At 38.5% G+C, this 22,111-nt stretch overlaps 1 protein-coding gene and 1 long non-coding RNA gene across 4 annotated transcripts in view; one reads left to right on the forward strand and one right to left on the reverse strand.

Moving 5' to 3' along the window:
• Positions 1-15,173, forward strand: part of LOC122536418 (whirlin-like) — a 109,086-nt gene extending 93,913 nt beyond the window's left edge. For all 3 annotated transcript variants that reach the window (XM_043668778.1, XM_043668779.1, XM_043668780.1), the window contains 4 exons: positions 6,459-6,683; positions 12,306-12,611; positions 13,063-13,141; positions 13,232-15,173. In XM_043668778.1, coding sequence (XP_043524713.1) covers positions 6,459-6,683; positions 12,306-12,611; positions 13,063-13,141; positions 13,232-13,374 — 753 coding nt within the window. In that variant the 3' untranslated portion in view covers positions 13,375-15,173. The remainder of the gene's footprint in view (positions 1-6,458; positions 6,684-12,305; positions 12,612-13,062; positions 13,142-13,231) is intronic.
• LOC122536423 lies at positions 14,405-17,594 on the reverse strand. Its single transcript, XR_006308399.1, has 3 exons — positions 17,448-17,594; positions 16,685-16,690; positions 14,405-14,415 (listed from the first exon to the last, which is right to left on the reverse strand). It is a non-coding gene; the product is annotated as an uncharacterized LOC122536423 (long non-coding RNA).
• Positions 17,595-22,111: the final 4,517 nt, after the last annotated feature.

Raw genomic sequence — 22,111 nt, forward strand, 5'->3', positions numbered from 1 at the left:
ATCGCTACGTGGTTGGTTTTACGCGCGACTTCGGCCCTTCGTTGACTCACTGTACATACTGTATGTATGTACCAGAGCCGCGATTAACGAGTCGGCGTGGGTCAGCGGCCACGATCCGTGTAAAAGGAACGATAGAAACTTCCAAAGGAGTTTACTCGAGATAGGTATTTATATGCATTATTAACTGGATATAGTTTGCATGCAGCGTAGCTCATACGTCTCGCTAAATAACTCTCGTTGGACTATAGATGACTGTATAGCAATTTATGCTAGATTATTAAAATTGTGTACTTATTTTACTTTGTACCGCGTTATTCGTGTTGTATGATCAGAAATTTGTGTTTACTTCACTTTACAATAATTTCTAATTATTAAAATTTTATGTTTCTCACGATTATTAAAATTCTGTATTTATTTTACTTTGCAATAATTTATGATTGTTAAAACTTTATATCTCTTGCGTCTTGGAATAATTTGTGTTGGATTGCTAAAATTTTTGTGTTTGTATTTTATACTCGTCGTGATAATAAAATTAAGTGGAATTGAAAATTCCAAAATTGAGTTAAATAGAGCAGTAACAAACTTAATTCTTGAAAAATAGAACAAAAATAAAGCTAAAGTTCTACATCGCTTTGATATAGAAATTTCGTAACATTTTATTTTAATGAAAATGCAACGTCGATTTTTGTAGTTATTTGCAATACTTTTGTATCTATCCTTCGTCTTGTATCTTATTAATATAATATAATTATAATAATAACAAGAGACGAAGATTAACTGGATTTTAATAAGGTTTTAAAAGTTTCTGCCACGTCGTGAATGTTATTTTAATCTCTGGTCGGCAAGCAAGGTCGGTAGGACGAATCGATTTAATTGCGAAATCGGTACTCTGCGGACTAATTATACTTCGCCCGTTGTGTTTCGAGTTTAATCGAATAGAGAAGTTTAATCGGTCGGGCGAGATGAAACGCTGGAAATACGAGTTTCAACGATTAGTTGCTTCTGATCGATTGAACTTTTCTATCGAATGCCAATGTCAATACAACGTGAATCAATACAACGTTGCAAAGATAAAGCCACGAGGTAAACGATAAAAATGTAGGATCAAACGTAGGGGAAAATATGAAATCGACACAGCATTGAAAATAAATACGTATAATTTATTTACGCTGCTTGGCCCTCAATTGGTTAATTCGCTTGCTTCGAAGTAAATTAAATAATACCAACGAGCAAAAATTTAATGCATCAATTAAAAAGATAGTTCTAATAGTTCTAATAGTGAAAGTTTAACAATTAATTTAAAAATAAGATAAGTGGTGCGTAAATTTAATGTCACGGATTGCGCATCTCTGTGATGTATAAATACGTGCATTTGAATGATGATTGTGCAATTACCATAATTTGCATAATTGTCTCTTCAACCGCATGATACAATTTCAATTTCAAGAATCATACGATGAAAACGTAACTTTCTTGCTCAGGAAACTTTTAGAGAAGAATTTTGTTTGCATTTCTCGATATCGAATTGTGGCGGAATTATCTTCGACTTCGAATTCATCGAGTCGAAGTCGTTGCACAAAGACTGTCGGGAATAGTTTTCAAGTGACACCTACGTGCGAAATCCACCGTGATCCTTGCAAAGCCTTGAAATCGATACCTACGTTCCAGGCAAGATCGATATTCGTACTAAATATCGTTGCCTTTTTTACTATGTTTATCTTTTCTGATAAATAAATATCGTTTGAATGATAAATTGCACGAGAGATCAACTTTAAGAGGGATCTGTGCGTATAACTCAATCTCAGCGTGCAATGTTATTTGCAGAAATGGAATTCTTTATATCTGCGCCAAACATCGCACTGCACTGCAGCAGACACATGGTGTTTATTTTCAACGCTGGAATTAACAACGACTAAAGCATACATTGTGCAGCGAAAGATAAAAACGGCGCGAGAGAAAGATGACATATTTTGCAAGAAAGAAAAAAAATTACGAAGCTTCCAGAAATACGTCAGCGTATATTTTTCTTAAATTTATGAAATTTCTACGGGAAATTATGAATTGTCCATTTTGCTCTGGCAACGTTTTTTTTTTTTTAAATATTGTAAAATTTCAGAAGGAATCAAGAGAGATTAGTATCTATAGAATGATAGAAGAGAAATTCCTGTTATCTGTGCCAAATATTGCTACATCGTGTTATCTTTAATGATACTCACTTCCATAAATGTAAGACAGAGTAAAGGAGATTAATATCAATTTCATCTGCCTACAATATCATCTGCTGAAGAAAAAATCGTGATATCCATGCCAAATATCGCTACGTTGCAAACACTTGTGCTATCCTTAACGATATCTTATGCAGATTCTCAGTCAAAAGTCTTAGGATACTTTTCATTTTTAACATGATTTGTCATGGACAGTAAAATTTTCCAACTGCCTATATATTTCATAACACTTACAGATTGTTTTGTTGTAATAAAGAACGTATTTAATTTCTTCAATCTCGCAATAATTATAGCATTTGTTCCAAGACTTTTAAGCGTACGTAAACTCTTTCTTTCCGCTCTTTAAGCGAAACGAAATACTTTAAGCGTGCGAATTAAAAGAGATCGGCGTGTAATTCAGCCTTAGCAAGGCAATAGTATCCACAAAAAGAAGATTTCCACGAAGATATCGTTCCACTCTGAAAAACGCGAGCCTCGTTTGAGGCGACACCCGGCTCGTAATTCAACAACCGCGGTTACCCACTAACCTTAACCGACTGCACGAAACAGAGATAATAATGGCAAGAGCCGATAATAGGTCAACGTCGGAGAAAGTTTTCGGCGAGTCGTTCCGTTATATACCAAGAAGACGAAGCAGGCCGAAAAGCGGCTCCTCAGCCATCGGTGACGCCCATTGCGATCTGGGTCGATCATCGACGTCGATCTAGCCGAATTTCGCCGCTCGATCACTCCTGAACAAACACCTCGTTAAGGTTCCATTTTGAAGATTTGCACGTTTTTCCACGTTCTGTCGAAATATTTCTTTAGATTATTGGGCTTATTGCCTGATCAAAAGGAAACTCTACAATGACGAATTTGTATGATTATATTACATAGAAATTTATACTTTCATTTCACTATGATTTAGTTTAAGAAACGAAGTATGGTTAATGATTCTCGTAAAATATTGGTAAAATTTATGAGTCATTGATGATAAGGAAATGAAAAATGAGTTGAAATAATATTATACATATAACGAAATGTATATGTTTCCTTTGATTTTTTTTTTTTTGTTAAAGTATATGGAAGAAGAATAACGAATTTGATCGACGAATTCATGAATTTATCTCTGGTAGGAATTTTATTTCTTAATTATTTTCGATCAAAAAACGAAGCTCTGAAGAATATATCTAAGTACAATCCACGATATACCTACGCCATTTAACAACAGAACGACACGCACCGATCACTCACTTGTCAGAGACATCCACATCAAACCTCCATTCCCTTCAATCCAACTCTCCATCTCCACGACTGACACATAAATATAATACTAAAATCACGCTCGATTTCAATTAGACGAAACTAGAACGAGTACGCCACGATCGATTACAACCCTTCTAAATAATATCTCACCGCAACAGGAGATCGGTCAGATGAACTTTCGACATCTCGCCGCACAATCCATTTACTCTTCCATTCTCCGTTGCCGTCACTTTGTCTATTAGTCACGGTAATTAAAGTTGTTCCGCCAGTCCACACAAAGATAATACTACGAATTACTTAACACGATTGCCACACGAGGACGAATTACTCTCGTCGCGTCCCGTTATATATCGTCGATCGGTCACAACGATATAATCGTTTCACGTAACGATCACGTGGAAATGGTCACCGGGGCGATCATCGTTCCACGTTAATTACGATTAACTGCCGGACCGGTAATTGCACGCTTGTTTCCACGCTCGCTTAAGGAGATTTTCCGCGAAACGCGACGCGCCGATCGTCGCGATCCCTCGCGCTCCAAAGAGTTCTCCGCGCTAATTGCGGACACCTGTGAATTCAATTGCCGCGAACAATCGAACGCTCCCGCGGAACAATCGGAATTCTACCGCGGACCGATGCTCCTTTCGTTGTTTGCGCGTCCGTGGGTATTGATATAGCCTGGCCAATCCTATTATAGAATAATAACGCGTTTTGGTTGAGTCCGATCGGGCGAGATAGAGTATGAATTAAATTGCGGTTTTCTGAATGCGGTCTTAGAGAATGGAAGACAAATGTGGCTCTCCGATTATCTTTGTCTCGTTAATAGTTAGTCGGTTGTTGTTCCGTTGGAAGTGGACTAGATTAGGTGGAGCATTTCCATTGCAAGAAATTTAACGTAAAATTCAATAAAAGCTAGTAATTTAATATAACTAGTTTTGGTGTGATATAGCAGATAATAATTGGTAACATAAAGATATACGTTTAGTGTTTGGGAAGATATGATTCACTTGCTAAAGAAAATGATATTACGAACTAAATTTTCATGAACTAAAATTTTTCTTCTGATTTATTTTCTTCGAATATTTTAAATTAGAATCGAATTAAAAGATCAAGCCATGGTATTAATCATTAATCTTCCATAAACGTCAAGTACTCTATACCGCAGTCGACTTTAGAGAAACAAAAGAAAACGAGGAAAGCTCACGCACTAGAAATGATCCAAGAATACCAGAAAATAACACCATGATGCCATGATCATGTCCGATCGCAAATGGAACATTCTACTGAATCGTACAACACGCAAACGTGTTCACGTTAAAAGTTTCCCTTAAATTGACCCTCACACGTAACGTTCGCTATTCACCGCTGGAGTATCAAGGTTCGATACCGATTTTTGTCATAATAAAATGCAAGAGAGGACGAAAATTAAGGGCAGATAAGAAAAGGGGAAGAAGTACGAAGCACGATCCGTGCAATCAGAAGTCATCTGCGATCTCGGCTGCGAGACCTTGAAATCACTTATGACTGTGATCGCGCCGATTTCCCTGTAATCTCGGGATTATCGAAGGCCCGCGCACGGAACGAAGAACTTCCTCCTTCTCGTTCTCGTTGCACGCGTTTCGTCGTCGTTCGCGTTGTACGTACGATGGGAAAGGCTCGGTTCGGATTACGCGATCCCCACGCGATAATGATTACCGCGCGCGTCACGCTCGTCCACGGGAGCCATTTTTCTCGCCGCGCCGTGAAATCGTACACCGGCGCGAGCGATTACGATATAAATCGATCGGTTTCGTGCCGCGGATTAATAGCGGATAACGGAATCGCTGCGGAATAGTTGCGTGCGCGTTACTACTGCCCCGAGACCGAGGCTTAACGAGACAATCGGACGAAAATTGAGAACGAAATTCCTCTCTTCGTGACTCCAAATTGCTGTAGAAACGCGCGCTTAAATGAGATCGATCGGTTTTTATGATAGATTTGATCGTTCTTGTAGATGTTCGATACCTGGATTTTATTCGAATTGGAGTATGTTGCGATTCGTGTGAAAATGGTGGGGAGTTTAAGTCGTCACGTTGTTGTTTTTGGAATTGTGTTTCAAAGATGCAGGACTCTAAAGATTCTAGTTTGTGTGTCCAGCCTTTACGAAAGCTGTTGCAAGAGAAAAGAATTTTTATTGTTGTAAAACGTTGAAGTTTGTCTCTTTTTTTATTCAGTCGTGAATGATTGTTATTCTCTTTAATTTGTTTCTTTTGTCATAGCAGTTTTGCGATGTCAAAGATATAATGAGTCGAATCAGGAGAAGTAAATGCAAGTGGAGGTGTGATATTCATATTATAGTCTTACATATAGGATTACATATCGCTAGTAAATTGCCATCTTCAAGGGTAATTTTTCATCACTGTAGAAAGTAGCTTGAGCTGATCTATTAAACCATGCATTTAGGTAAGTGGCAATTTTGATCTAGATTTTCATCTTGTAATTTCATTTGCCTCTCCTGACTCGTTAAACAGAGCTATAGCTTGATATTGAAACACCATTAACTTCGTGAAGATTTCTCGATAGATTCCCTAGTCTAGAGAAGATCCTAGTTTACATTTAATATGACATAACAGCACCAACTATGTAGCTCTAGATCGTTATTTCGTAAACAATTAGAATTAGAAGGATAATTTCCTAAATCCCTTGAACAGTTTCCTTGAAACCTTAATTTAAATCCACCATTAACGTTATCCACTTTGATATATTATCCTCCAATAATAACACCACTCTATTTGTCCACAAACTCTAACCCTTTTCTTTCCCTTAAGAAGAACTAAACTCCCAAATCTTAGAACCCCGAAAGCGCAAACCGAACGAACGAACGAAAGGGTTCGACGATCCGCGTGTTTGACGAAACTGTAACACTATAATGTATAACGTTGTACCGGCTGACACGGGGCTAACACGTGGCTTTCGATGTTTTTCTCCTGGCGCGGCGTCGCGACGCAGGAGAGCGACGGTGGTTGCGATGGTAGCGACGCCGAGATGATCGGTAATGGGAGACGCGGAGGCGGAACGGAAAGGGATCGCGATATGGAGGAGGATGAGGACGAAGGAAGGGAGGAAAGGAGCTCAGAGGGTGGAGGTGGTGGAGGTTTCGGTGGTTGGAGGTCCCACCTGCTCGGTGGGCTGACGCAACGTGTCAAATCCTGGTACTGGGGCGCCAGGCCCCTCGTAAGTTTAAATTTAAAACGAAACCACAAACACACAAAAGTCTATCACGCACAGATACTTTTTTCGTCTTTTTCTTTTCTTCGATCTTCTCTCTCTCTCTCTCTCTCTCTCTCTCTCTCTCTCTCTCTCTGTCTGTATTTTTCTCTTCGTTTCTCTCCTCTTTTTTTTCTTTCAACCTTATCGAGATCTGTTTCGTTTTATTTTACTTGAAAATTTCTAATTTCTTTGCTCTTTCTGCTCTCTCACGTCTCATGTTCGCGAAACGTTCGAGCGTTTCGAGTCGCGGCGAACGGACACCTCGATCTGGAACTTCTCAACGAGTTCCCTTGAAACTTAAACGGCCCGGACCTGTCTTAACGAACCTCGAGTGTTTTAAAAGCCTCCGGGCGTTAAAATGTCCGCGGCAATGCAAATTTGCAAATTTCCATCCGCACGGAACTGAAATTTCGTGGCTTTTAACGCTCTTGGATTTTTCAACGCCGGTCAAGATGAATGGACTTTTCAAGGTTCTCTTCGGGATCCTCGCGCGGTTCGTTGCGATTCGAGGCGACTCGTTTGCAAATCGAAGAGGGAAGTCGTCGAGTGTAAAGTCTGTCGACTTTAATGAGATATCTTTTCTCTACTTTTTTTTTTTTAATTTTATTCTATCCTTTTAATTGCTCTATAAATTCAAAAAAAAAGTATAATTGAAAAATTACTATCATTCTTCGTGTATCTTTCTTGAACTGAAAATGAATTGAATTCGTGTAAAAATTTTCCTTTTGGGATCGGGACTCTTTTCAGAAAATGAGAGAAAGATATTTATTCAACAGTAGTCTCGTTTTCATTAGATCCAACATTAGATCAGTAGATAAAATAGTGACGTATTTAATGTGTAACATTTGGAGTACAATCCGTCGGATATTTAGCAAAGTAATTAATAGACACGATCGTAAAAAGTAGTGCCAATAGCTAGATCATATATTACGAGCTAGTTAATAAATCTTTCTAATAACTTTAGTTCCCGACAGATAGAACAAGTTGAGCAATTATCGGTTCAGAACTTGCCTACTTTCTTCAACACAATAAGACAAAACGAATTTTTTTCAACGTTTTAAAACTGAAGAAAATATGCAAACTTATTGAACACGAAATGAGAAAGTCCGTATCTTGTAATTTCTTAATTTGAAATGAAAATTGCTAATTTTCAGTCGGCAATTTTTATAACTTCAAATGTTCTTTAATTTTTGACCGTAACTTTTAATTAAATGAAACTTGAAAAATGCAAGCGAAAATTTTCATTTTTAATCAAAGTACGATCGTACGTGAATAAAAAATAGAGTCATATTCGACGCTCATTGAAAATTAAAGATTATCTTAATTTAAACGTCTAATTTCAAGCTATCGGATACGATCATCCCCTTCGGCATGAAATTCTCTCAATTTAGATCTCTGTCTTTCTGTTCACTATATATTACATTACATACATATATATATCTCTTTCTCTCTTTATCTGTCTGTCTCTTAGTTCTTTCTCTATCCCTGTTTTTTACCAAGATCAATTTTTCCTTTTACTGCTCTTAGAGTTAGCGAACTTAGTCGAAATAGCGATAGGTGTGTACGTGTTTTTTCTTAGATGTCTTGCACATGCTACTTTCGATTTGTCCTTAACTATATTCAACGCACGACTACTGTAATATCTATGCAATGTATATATAATTATGAAAAACGTTGAAGTTCAAGCGTTAAAAATTTATAATTATATATACACCGTCTGAACATATGTCAAAGTGTATTTTTACATTATAGATGTCTTGGCATGCACGATCACTTTACTCACATCGAAATACAGTGTTAGCGTTATAGGTTATATAGTCAGGTACAATGGTACGTGAACGTTCCTGATCAGACAAATATTTCACTTCGCATCGCAAGACCGGCATCCAAAAGAATTTCTGCTACGATCCTCGAATTTTCCTATCATTTTAACGTGTAAAAATGCATTCATTATTTTAACCGAGGATATAAAAAGATTGCAAGAAAAACTTGTCTCATATTTTCCTTGTATTCGAGAAATTTACGAATGAAAAGAAAAATTTGTTTGGTTCAGAAATAAGAATTGGATTAAATTACTGAAATACTGATTATATTACGTCGGGAATTTACACAAATTCGCATCTCGAAAAGAACACGGATGAAAAATCGAATCGTTCCAGCTCTACCTTGTTTTATACATTTTTCTCTGTATTTGTGCACCTTTAAATTTCCCACGAGTTAAAAAATCCGACGAGTGCAATTTGAGTGATTCAAGCTCTGCAAGAAATTAAAATTCTTTTGGACATTTCTCTCAGAATGCAAGGTGAAACTACACTCTGTCTGGTGAGAAACTTTTGCTCGACACTGTATGTTTACGACGTTCCTTCGCTGCAAGTTCCAATCCGTAGAAACGGCAAACAGAGTGTAAAAACAGAACGTAGGTACTAGCATAGTTCGTTTCATCTTATCCGATCGTTGTAGAGACCATCATTAGAGATTAGAAACGTGCAATTGGATCCTGAACGTAGATAGTGAATAGAACGAGGCTGTAGATAGGAACTTGGTAGGATGAAAGTCTTGATCGGTAATGGGACGCCATCGATGACGGTAAATTGGCAGAGAAAGCGTAGACAGAAGTTTTCACCGAACAAAAGAGACTCGAAGGGAACCGGAAAATCCGTGAGGAAATGGCTCTCTGACGAGTTTTAGTTGGACGAATAACGCTCACGCGTCATTTGGATTATTTGTCTTTGTATCAGATCGGTTTCAACCCTCTATCTTATTTTCCTTAATACTTTTTAATACTTTCTTTTACATACTGTTTTGTTTTTAAATAACAAGTTTAATCGAAAATTACAGGGGAAAAATATGTTGAGACACAATTTTTTTTTATTTTTTCACAGGAGAGCAATTCTACAACACTCGTGTATTAACTTCTGTGTATTACTCGTTGCAATTTCTAAAATTTTGTTTTTAACGCTAAACATATATTTGGAAATCGTTAATTATTGTAACATTGTTGTCATAAAATTTTACGAATCTACCATTTACTTTTTAACTGATTTAATACAAGTTCCTTAATTTTAGATTGTTCAATTCTAATTTACATTCTACATTTTACATATAAAATAAGTGATCCATGACGTATAACTAGGAAACTGATAACTAAACTTATGACATTTTCCTACGTAGTCTTCAATTTTACCTCACTTTTATGCCTCGCATCCACTCGTACGAAAATAGAAAAACAGAAATTGGAGGGTTGATTTCTCTTTCAAAATTTCATTTTCCACTCCTTTCTTTTTTTTTTTTTTTCTTTTACAGTGAGACGTGAGCAAAGAAATGTTTTCACTATTGTTATTTTTGCAATTATTTTACAGTTGCGCGGTGACAAATAGGATCCACGTAGGAACGAGTAGGAAGAAATTCACAGGGCGTGAATAAACGCGCGTGTCTCCGTCGCACGGTCGCATTTGCTCGCGAAACACTTTCACCGTTCGCGAGATTCGCGTTTCTCTACGCGAGCGGAAGGACGGCCGCGAAACTTCGCTCGCGAACTCGCACGATTTTCATGTTCGTCGACCGTGACCTACGTGATCCGTCTATGTCGATGGAAATTTGACGCACGCGATGAGGGGTCGAGCAGATCGGGCGAATTTCGAAACGACATCGTAGCACTAGAGTGCCATTCATTGCGAAACGAGAATATTCTACTCGACGTGACGTTTGTCACTGGAATTGCGATTAAGAAAAGTCAAAGAAACGTGTGAAAATAATACGTATTTTGAAGAAAGAAGAAGAAAGAACATTCTGTCAGAAATTTAGCTAAAGAAGCGTGTAACTTATCTATTTTGCAAATCTGGAAAATTTGTAAAATCTAGAAAATTTAAAGATTCTAAAGAAATCTAAAGATTTGCCACAAGGAACTGTAGAATTCAAAAAATCTGTAAAATTCTCGCGAGAAACGACAAACTCGTAATTATGATATCTCTGGTAAATCTGCGTCAGAATTCACGAGAGCTCAGTTAGGTGCTGGTCAGAATTCCTCAGATATTCCTCGAGCAGCGTTAGAAGAGAAAAAGAATGAAAACGCAGAGTTTGCTTTGGAAATTGAAGAGCAAAAAGTTCCGCGAGAGTTTCGAAATTCGTGAAACTCGACCAGTTTGATGAGAGAAGGATACGTGACTAGTTAAGACACTCGTTGGAAAGGTTTGATCAAGTATTCAAGTGTCACGATCATTTCTATCATTGTTTTCATGATCCCTCGTCTTTCTTTTTTTTCTGCACGTCGCAGTTAGAAATTGAAGAAAAAAAAAAAAAGAAAAGAATTTCGTTGAATGTCGTGCATTAAGAAAGATGATCGTGCAATCGCAAATTTCGATGAAAACATAAAAGAGAATGAAAAAAAAAAATGAATAAATGAAACAAAATGATGTGATTCGATCGTATAAATAATTGCACGACAAAACACCACCACTACCACCACCACCACTCTGTTCGAGCACCACCAACACCCAACTGCTACCAGCCTATCAGCAAGCATGAAACTTAATTTTTTGATATACTCTTGTGATACCTATATCGATATATATTTATTTATATGTAAAATAAATATAAATATATTTCACGACATATGTTTATATTTATCGTTATATATATACATATATATACATTATATTCATATTCACGTTTTTTCTACACGATGTTGTGTACGATGATTGTGATTGCATATAGGTAACAGGAAGAGATGTGCACCGTTGTGGAGAAGCGAAATCCGGTAGGCAATGCAAGTTGGCTGTAGAATAACTACAACGACAAACTTGATGAATATATTGTAATATATTTCCTTCTTATTGCATTACTACGACGACGAATGTATTATTTGAAATTGAATTTAACGAGGTTAAAAGTTGAAGATTACGAAAATTTATGTTCAGGATAATTCAGTTGGAATTAATCGTCTGAACGATTTCTCAACGAATATTTCAAAGCGTTCAAAAACTCTTTCATATCGCACTGTTTACATAAAAACAGTACAGGCATTCTCGAATTTCCTCGCGTAACCAACTTTACAGACTACCAGGATTCTCTTCGACTACAGCGTGCACACCAAGTTGTCAGCATCAGCCTCTTTAGCTCTTGTGTGCTGTCATCGTGCGTGTTCGAGGTGGCTTTGGCGAGCTGCGTGACAGCGACTGTATCCGCAATATCTGAATCTTTCAAATTTCTTCTGAAAAGGAAATGAAATAGTTGAAAAACGAAACGTAAATATTTTCGTTATATCGCAAGGAGATAAGAACTTTCAAATAGTAGGGAATTCAAATCAGGCTTTGCTGATAATAGAAAATTCAAATCAAAATTATCGAATAACAGGCCAAATTAATTTTTAAATGACAGAAAGTTCGAAATAATCGAAATTTCCAGAAATATTCGGATAACGTCGAGAAAAAGAACCGGAAAGAACGAAATTTCCACTCAATTTTAAAAGAGACTTCCAGAAAGGAATGCAAGCCTTTCTAACGGTGTCTGTCACGAAGTTGCAAAGTCAGCCGGAAACCGAATGGATGCTCAAATTCCGTCGATGAAACGTAGCTGTGCCCGTTTCAGGAACTCGCGCACAAACTCTCGCGGAGCTTCGACATGCAAGAAGCTCAGCTCCTCGAGGAGGGTGGTTCTGGTGCAGCTACTGCCGGTGCTGGTGGTGCCGGTGGTCCGCCACGAAGACATCACAGCGCTCAAAGGTTGGCTAGAAGCGAAATGTCGGAGAGAAGGGAGGAAGACGGCGCCCTGGTGGTCCCTGATCATCAAGGTAACCTGAGGATCACCGTGAAGAAGACCAAATCGATTTTGGGCATTGCCATCGAGGGTGGTGCCAATACCAAGCACCCACTGCCCAGGATCATCAACATACACGTAAGAAGATTTTTGTTCTCCGAGAAACAAGCATTGATTTTGTTTAAAAATGAAATCTAATGTTCCGCGATGGGTTAGGTTTGTAAAATATTTAAATATCATAAATTAGAACATACTTTTATTAGATTGTAATTCTTGAATGATGATTCTCAATTAGGAATATTTAAATTATTAAAAAATGAGTGGAAATTTTTGTAGATATTCGTGCGCATAAAAATTATGATATTTAATAGATGAAACGAATCTTTATACACAGATCTCCAGTTATATTCATAAAATTAGCAGGATCATTGTTAGATAATTCTTGTACCTATTTCATGATTTGTTTAACATTTACATTAGTTAATCTCTCGTTTGGACAATCGGTGTAGCACAGTAATTACTCGTAGCTCTAGCGTTAAGCAAACATATTACCGATACTCGGAACGCTAATCAATTAACGCATTTACAGGATAATGGGGCGGCGTACGAGGCCGGTGGCCTCGAGGTCGGTCAGCTGATACTGGAAGTCGACGGCCACAAAGTCGAAGGTAATTCCGAACCTTCCTCCGCTAATTCAAGTTCACACAAATCTACCAAATTCTCAGCAAACAATTACCTCAATTTATTTTTCTCCACAGGTCTCCATCATCAGGAAGTAGCAAGACTGATCGCAGAGTCGTTCGCAAGGCGAGACCGCAACGAGATCGAGTTCCTGGTTGTCGAGGCGAAGAAGAGCAACCTGGAGCCGAAACCGACGGCTCTGATATTCCTGGAGGCGTAGCAGGAATCTCCCACCTCCGAGCCGGAACCACCGTAGCCCAACGTGACAAGAGCTCGGCCCGCGACACATTTCGAGCGTCGTCGACACTGAACCGTCGGTTGAAGCTGAAGAGTTTCGTGATGGAACGATGCGATAGATCGTCAAGCTTGTCGATCAACGAACACAGTCGACACGAGGAGAAAGACGGAGGACGAGCTTGGCTCTTCATCTTCATCGAACGCTGCCGATTCGACGTGTGTCGAGCTCTCAGTCAGGTGCTAATTGAGCCTGGCCTTGGTGGTGGGAATTTTCCAAGAAGAAAGCACGAGGAATAAAACGAGACAAACAAGGAGAGAAGTAAGTGCTGCAGAAGAAGAAGAAGAAGAAGAACAGGGGAGATGTTAAGAGGCGAGTGAAGCTCGATTAGCGAGTCAATGGGATGATAATTACGCGATCGTCCACACCGTCGTGGTTGCCCTTGCTGCTTTCAGGCTAACGGTACCAGATGTTTCTAGTACTTCTAGAACTTTCCAACTCTTTAGCCGAGTCCAAGATACCGTTGCCTGGCAAGAACAAATCGAAAATTGTCGATTTGAACCAGCGACGAGGAACAAAGCTATCGGACGATCAAAAAGACAAAATATAAAGGAGTACAAAGAAGGTATGGTTCTTGAAAGATTGTGCGAGCAGAGACACTTTGGGTGTGAAGATGACGTTTAAAGAGAGAAGAAGGATTGTCTGTGCCAAACTATTAGGGATTGTTTCGTGTATACTAATTATGATACTCTTATAATCGTAAAACGAGATACAATAGGGGACTCTATCATCAGGACAAGAGTGGAGATTCATCGAGCGCATGAGTACTGATCCTGAGTGACTAACTTGTGCTAATACGCCTCATGACGTTGGTGTTGCGTGAACGCTCGTCTCACGGATACGAAACACGAACAGTGTCAAGAGATACAGGACAGTGAGATCACGCGAGACACGATGATTCGCTGAAACGCGTTTTCAAAGATCCTGAACGGTGTTGCCGGGTCAGGATTTTCGTCGATCTGATTCCTCGAAGGGATTATTTAGTGATACCGTGATGACAATCGGTTTGAACTGTCTTTTAAACACACACTGTCTGGAAGAGGTATTATATAATTTCAAGCTACCGTTTCAAATTTTTCGAACCTACATTTTCCAAATTTCTCACTTCGAGTTTTTACTTCGAACTTCAGAATCACTTTGAATTACCAAGAAGAGTAGCTGTTACATATTTTTATATTTGTCAAATCACAGCCTGTTAAGAACCCTCGACTACGGATCCACAGAACTCTATTTTTGCATAAAATCTAGATAAAGTGTAAGCGAGTAATTACGTATTTAAGATCAACAGGCGACGCGAGGAAAAAACTGATCGAGGAACGAAATCGACGAAACTCCTAGCCGAGCGGAGACCGAGACTAACATAGACTTATTACGGGAATTGTTGAGGCTTAACGAAATATATTATATATACATATATATTATATGATAATATTATCGACTATCGTAGTGGAATTGCAAACATGTACCTACCCGATCACACCTCGCGGGTGAGCCGGAACTTCCGGTGCGGCAGCGAGGAGCGCGCAGACGGATAAACGGAGATGATTCTATAAGAGAAAGCGAAATATTTTCAACAAGTTTAAAACTAAACCTAGAGAACGCGTTACTTAGTTAATGGGCCTGGTCGTTTGAATTTTCGAGGGATCGCGGACGATCGGCGCGTCGAGAAAGAAATATCTCAAAAAAAGGGTCGAGCAAAATCGTCAATGGTCGAGGGAATGAACGAAAGAAAGAGCCGACAGAAAAGAAGAAGAGCGAAGAAGGGAGAAAGTTCCGCCTGATGGAAAATTCGGAAAATACGTGAAACAAGCAGCGCGCGATCGCGAGATCGCAATAGTGGATCGTGTTTTGAACGACGATTCGCGCCACGCTTGGAAAACTCGAGGCCGTATTTTTCACACAGGGATTTCGTGCTTTTTTTTTCACATCGGTGTCGTTTCGCGTGAATCGCGTCGTTTAGGCATTTTTTTACGATGAATCGTAGACACGACGAGAGGAGCGGAGAATTTTCTAAGTGGTACGTTCGCAGTCTTTGTTGTAATCGATGTCTCCAACTTTTTCGATCGTTGTGCACAGGTCACGTTGAGTTTTCGTTGTTTGCGTAATTTGGAGAACGAGAGACGCGATTCCTTCATTGATTTTGTTGATATTGTTTTTTTTTTTTAATCTCTCTCGAGAGGAAAATCACTTTCTTTCTCTTTTCTTTCGTGCTCAATTTAGAGAGTTCTATTTAATTCTGTTCTGTTTTATTAAGTAACGGGAAAGTAGAATTCGCACGTGTTCTTCCGAATCGATTTAGGAACCGTAGGGAATTAAATTTCAAATTAGGTAGGACGTTCGATTTCCTTTCGCGAGCTGAACGAGTATTTTCTTTGGGAGGAAACTGCTTCGTTAGGATCGGCAAAGCCGTTTTTCGCCAACTATTCATAACGTAATTGCATTTAAACGAGAAGTAGTTACTAATTATCAATTCGTGAGTATAAACGTAGCGACTGTTGTTGTAAAAGTAAATGGTTATCGATACGACTTGTTTAATATCTCTACCTGTTACCGAGTTAAATGTAATTTTAACGAGTAGTAGCGTGTATATGTTGAACGTCACGACGAGTCCACGAGTCGTTCTGTCGAATGCCCATGATCGTCCGCGATCTTGCTCGCTTTAACAAAAATGATATAAAAAAAAAAATAGATAAAAAAGATGCAAAAAGCAAAAAAAAAAAAAAACGTGAAAAAAATACCGTGCAAGCTTAAGTAGTGAATTATCGCGTATATGTAACGAAACAGCCGAATCGGGACGCGAGCCGACGCGAGAAAACGAGAAACGAGATTCGACGAAAGCCACTGACGATTCAAAGGATCTGGATTTCGATGGAATTTCTCAACATCCTGTCAATATCTTGTGATTTGTGAGTTTCGATTTATTGCGTTTGCGCGTCAGACGAGGTTTAAAGACAACAGGTGATAAATTTAATTCTTACGCGAACAACGAGCTTGGGCAAATTTTATTCGAAATAAAGATGAAAAATGACAATCTGAAGCAACGAATCGTTTCAACCATTTTATTTGCTTCACTCGTTTTAGAAATTTTCTTGTTCGTGTACTTTCTTTCAAAATCATAGAAAATACATCGAGTAATAGCGTCGCGCAATAAAATAAATTTGGAGAGAAGACGCGAAAGAACGAATCGAGTTTTTTGATCGTCAGTGTGCTAGCCAAGTGAGCTACGTTTCAAAACGTAAAACTGTACAACGTATTCCGGTAAATGTGCCAAAGAGAAGCAAAACAAGAACCATAAGAAAAGGAAGGAAAAGAGGAAGAAGATACAAACGGTAACGGGCAATTCGAGCGCGGAAGACGGGCAAAGTTGTGCATACAATTGAAGACGGAACCTATTACGAGTCGACGCGATCGAAAGAAGAAAAGAAACTACAACGAGAAAAAAGGGGGAAAACTTGTTTCGCAGCTGGTGTGCACTCGTGTTGTTTTCTTCGTTGTATGTTTTATGACGCAGAGTCGCAATTGCATCGTTCGCGTTGTCGCGAACAAAACTACAAACTCGCGGAACATGGCGGAAATAAACGAAGAGCAACATCAGACGAGAAGAGCGAGGGGATAAACCAGGGGAGAAAGATGCGGCTAGCTGCTTTTCAGCTAGGCGAACAAACGAAACTAAAAGGAAATATACCTCGTGTGTTAATGTTTCTTCCTGTTTTCGAAGCGAATTTTTCTAACGAAGTGAATCCCAGACGTCGAACAAAAGATAGGAGAGGAAACGAGGAACAAGTGTCGGAAAGGAGAAATCTTGAAAAGTGAGACGAGAGAAACGAAAAGAAAGGAGACGATATTTTTGTAAAAGCCTTTGATGTATAACGCAATTCACCGGAGCTATTCGAAGATCTCAGCTGACATATCCGACAAATGCCTTACCGCTTTGATGAATCGAAACAAAAACCGAAAAAAGAAAAAACCATAAAAAAAAAAAGGAATATGAAAGCGACGCGAACCGATCACGATCGAGGAAAATGTTGGAACTTCTCATCGATCAGCGTCAGTGGATACGATACGGCACGCAGGAGGACCGGCTTTTCGATCTTTCGATTTTACTTAACAATCGGAGACAACGAGCGGAGCGACGCTGATAATCTTTCTGGTTGAAGAGTTATGTAAAGCAGGAAAGTGGGAAAAACTGGTTCTGTCGGGCACGGTTCGAAACGGAGAGCGTTATTTATAAATGTAACGCTCGAATATCGGTATTCCTATTTTCTAAAGCGGAGGTAGTCTTTAAAAGAAAAGAAAAGAAAAAAAAAAAGTGAACGTTCACTCGACACTCGGAATACTTAAAGAAAAAGATTTGTCAAGGTTTTCCCTTCTCGGTGATAATAAAATAAATGGTAATCGGTTTTCGAAAGTATCCAAGTTTCCAGATTCAATCCTTTGAGAAGGAGTCACGTGAAATTTAGACGTAAGATAAAATTTACAGAATTCCTCCCTTTTTTTCGTTTTCGTTCGCAACGAACGTTGCCTTCTCAACTAAAAATGTTATCAGTAAGTTTCTCCATCACCCAATTGCAACAAAAATATATCAAAACTATGATACAATAGGAACGAGGGGAAATATTTATCGTTTAAAGACTGCCAAACTGTTGCAATTAACCACTGTACATTAACAGCTTCATTATCTTGCACGATGTATGCTTCACGGTCGCTGATCCTCCGATCCCATCGAAACAAGAAGAGAAAACAGATTCATCGGTAGCTATTTTTCCACACACACACACACGCGCACACACACACGCAATGTTCCCTTTACTCGACAGCAAACTGGAAGTTTCGAACATTTCGAGGAAAAAAACACTGTCGCTCTCGGTCGATCGGTTTTCAATTCTTTTGTTTCAAACGGAGAACGCGTTAATCCAAATTCCCCTTCGATTACTTTCGATTCGATAAGAAACAATAATGTACAAATTCGTTTCGAGAGATGAAAGTTTCGTGTGCCCGAAGGAAAATGAATCCCGCGCGAACACGATTTCTATATGAAAATCAGATTAATCGCAAGACCATGATGATTGACCGCCTTTCTCCAATGAAAACGTCTTTTCTCGGAGAAAATCGGTTTCTGATTTTCTTTACGAAACGGGCTTGAGCGTTCGCGCTTAATTTGGCATTGAAGTCTCCGCGCCATCTATGCTTCTCTCGCTACTTTCATCGTTTCTTTCCGTAGAAAGAATTTCTATGAATTTGATTGAATTTCGTAAAAATAATTCGACTTGTTCAAGTTCTCGTTTGAAATTGCTTCGAGTGGAAGAAAATTAATTCCGAAGAAGATTATTCTAATCCTTCATCACGGCGAGACAATTAGTCGACGATCTGCTGCAGCTGATTAACACTTTGTACTCCAACGGCATTATTTCTTTCAAAATTTATAAATGAATCTACAAATATAACTTTTTCTTTGTTGGAACAAATCTCATTGCTGTAAAATATTGGAAATAGAAGTTCAACTGTAAAAGAAGATCGGACCGAGTACAAATGGAGTTGAAGTTCGAAGAGGAAGAACAAACATCGAGCGATAGATCGAAGGGTGTTATCTAACTATACACTAAAAAAGAACCATGGACGAAACGGATTGTATCCACGAGACACGACTTTATTATCTTAAATAACAGCGTCAGCTCCCACGGGAGCCGGACACAAAGCAGACACGTTGCGATGTCAGACAAGAAAGAGCGTAATCTAGCAGAGAGCGATTTATTTTTTCAACGACAAAAGAGAGAAGAGAAGCAAAGCCGAGAGACACACACACACACACGGACTCGTACCACGTTGAAACCTGTTCAGCTTTCGCACGTTCACCATCCGCAAACTTGCTTTTTCTCGATCGACCGTGGAACCGTGGGTGCGGGCGAACATTGAAATCGATCCTCTGGTCGACGGTCGAGACCGATCGCACGATGAAAGGCGAACCAGGGACTTCGAATGGTTGCGAAGAGGAAGCACGTGACTATCGCTCGAACGTGAACGACTTCCTTTTTCTCGCGACTGATATCGGTTCACCTCGAGCAAATATCAACCGAAAAATTTAATTAAATGCAAAAATCCCAAGAATAGAGCATTTAGGATTCAAATTCGAAGTGAAGAAACAAGAATTTCCCTGTTATAAGAAATAAGAAGGGAAATATAAGTGACAGTTCTGTTTTCAAACTTTAACATTTAATTGAAACCGATGGAAAATTCTCAGAGACTTTAACGATCAGAAAAGTACGTTTAATCAAATATTGCGATGAAATCTTCTTTAAAAGAAGAAGCTCGCATCCATGATGCCACGTTGATTCCGAAAGTCGATCGGCAAACGTAAAATCGCGTGAAATCTCTAGCTTAAGCTTCGTACACACGCTCGCAATCGAACGTCGAGTCGAACGAGCGAGAATATTGAAAAGAGAAACCGAGAGAAGCCGGTGGAAAACGATTCGCGAGGCTAATAACGAGTAAAATGACGCAAAAGCGAATCGACCTCAACCGTCGACGGATAAAAGCGCTAATCGAATTGTAAAGCAGATGCAACTGTACTCGTAACGTTTCAAGGAACACATTGTACATAAGCAAAACCGCTCGTTCATACCGCATTTCATAGATCATCCTTTTTGCAGCCAATTTCGTACACCTTTAGTGACACACGTACACGTACACAGACTCACAGAGGTCGAAAGAAAAAAACACACACACACACGCACGCAAATCAGACGACTGTACAATACACATAACAATACAAGGAATCGTTCCGAACGATGAAAACGACAAGGCTCGTCGCGTTAATTAACGATCCGTCGATTAATACGCTCATCGTCGTGGAACAGAGATAGAAAAGATGGCACGGATGAAATTGTTACACCAGTAACGTGTACACAATGATACGTTAGGCGTATACAGGGTGTAAAAGAATTATGCGCCCACGATCTTATCGGATTCGGCTCGTTGTGCAACCACGTTGTGTGAAATAATTAAATGCCTCGATCCGCTTTCTTTTCTTTTTCAGAACGAAGATTAGCGGTGACGTTGATTAGCAGATCGTGATTCAAAATGCGACAAACGCAATTTCACTCAGTCTGCAAAACTCGCACGATGTTTTTACTAAATTTCAATTCTTCGTTCAATTTTCGAATTTATTTAAAGCCCTGGAATTCAATGAAAATTGAACGGTTTCTCTCAAATTTTGCCCAAATAACATATGTACATACAGAGGTTTGAATATTTATTAAAACGCTGTTAATTAAGAAATTAATGCTGACCTAGTAAAATATTACTTTCTTTCATTTGGACGAAAAGAAAGGCCATTAAATGGTACTTTTACACCCTATGTGTACAAACACGCGACTACACACAGGACACATTCACGAACACGTGTAGAATAAATGTAAAGGGATAAAAAGAAAATTCATCGTTTCTCCGAGTGCAACGCGCGCGATCATATTGTTTGTTTATTGTTAAAAGTCGCAAACGCTTTAATTGTTCGTTCGAATTGTTGTTGTTCATTATTGTTAACGTCGTCATTATTATCGTCGTTGAATGTCGCGAAACGTGATTACAATCACCAATCAGCCTGTCGATTTGTCCTCTTTGTGTGTCATTATTATTATTATAGTCATTACGTTATGATTACGACCGTGAATATTTATTATTATTAATAACATCATCACCGCGACGATGGCGATTATTATTGTAATTGAATAAAACGTTCACCACGAGAGGTATGAATATTTATCGTGTCTCTCATTTTCACTTCCTACAATTCATATTTTAATTTCCCTTTGCCTTGACATTTGATATTTGAATATTTTAATAATAATCATTTATTACGTTATAACATTCGTTATTAAACTTGTTAAGTAATGCGAAGAAATGAATTGACAATATAATCGTTACGAACAGTAAGTAATTGAAACAACTAAACTATGTTTTAAAATATCATACGATTATACTTTAAATTAATCTAATATTCAACATTCAAGGATTTCAAAAATAAATTTAGGTAAATATACTAACGTAATTAATAATAATTCTAACAAAATCGAAAACAATCATAGATTCCTTGCTTACCACGCCATAGTAAAGGTGTGATCGATAAAGAAGATAGGAGAAAGTTCTGGCAGCAGCTAATTCAGAAAACTGTTTCCAAAACTCATCGATAAGTAATTACACGTTGTCCTCGCAAATTAAGCTTCAATTCGATATGAAATTAATTACAAATTAATTGCCTCGCATTTACCCTGAACGGGATCACAAGATATAAAACAATCGATGATGTAATTTTGAATTAGACGATAACAATTAATCAACCAAGAGGTCGTGTGGGAATTTATAAATGGTAGTATCACACACGAGGTATAGGAATAAACATTGCATGTTAAGAATATCCGTCGCCCGTGATCTGAAATTCCGACATACAAAACGGTAAGTAAGAGAAACAGTGAATACCCAAGCAATGATATAGGAGACTCATTGCAAATAATACCGAAATGAGAAGCTCTGGTACTATACACAATTACAAAAACAAAATATTTAGTTGTATCTCGCCATTCCAAAACATAAGATCAGTATCAAAAATTACACCATTTTTAACTGTGAATTTGTGTGTGTCAGAAAGAGTTTTATTCGTGTTTTACGA

Source organism: Frieseomelitta varia, unplaced genomic scaffold, assembly GCF_011392965.1.
Source record: "Frieseomelitta varia isolate USP_RPSP 00005682 unplaced genomic scaffold, Fvar_1.2 scaffold_834, whole genome shotgun sequence".
Taxonomy (NCBI): domain Eukaryota; kingdom Metazoa; phylum Arthropoda; class Insecta; order Hymenoptera; family Apidae; genus Frieseomelitta; species Frieseomelitta varia.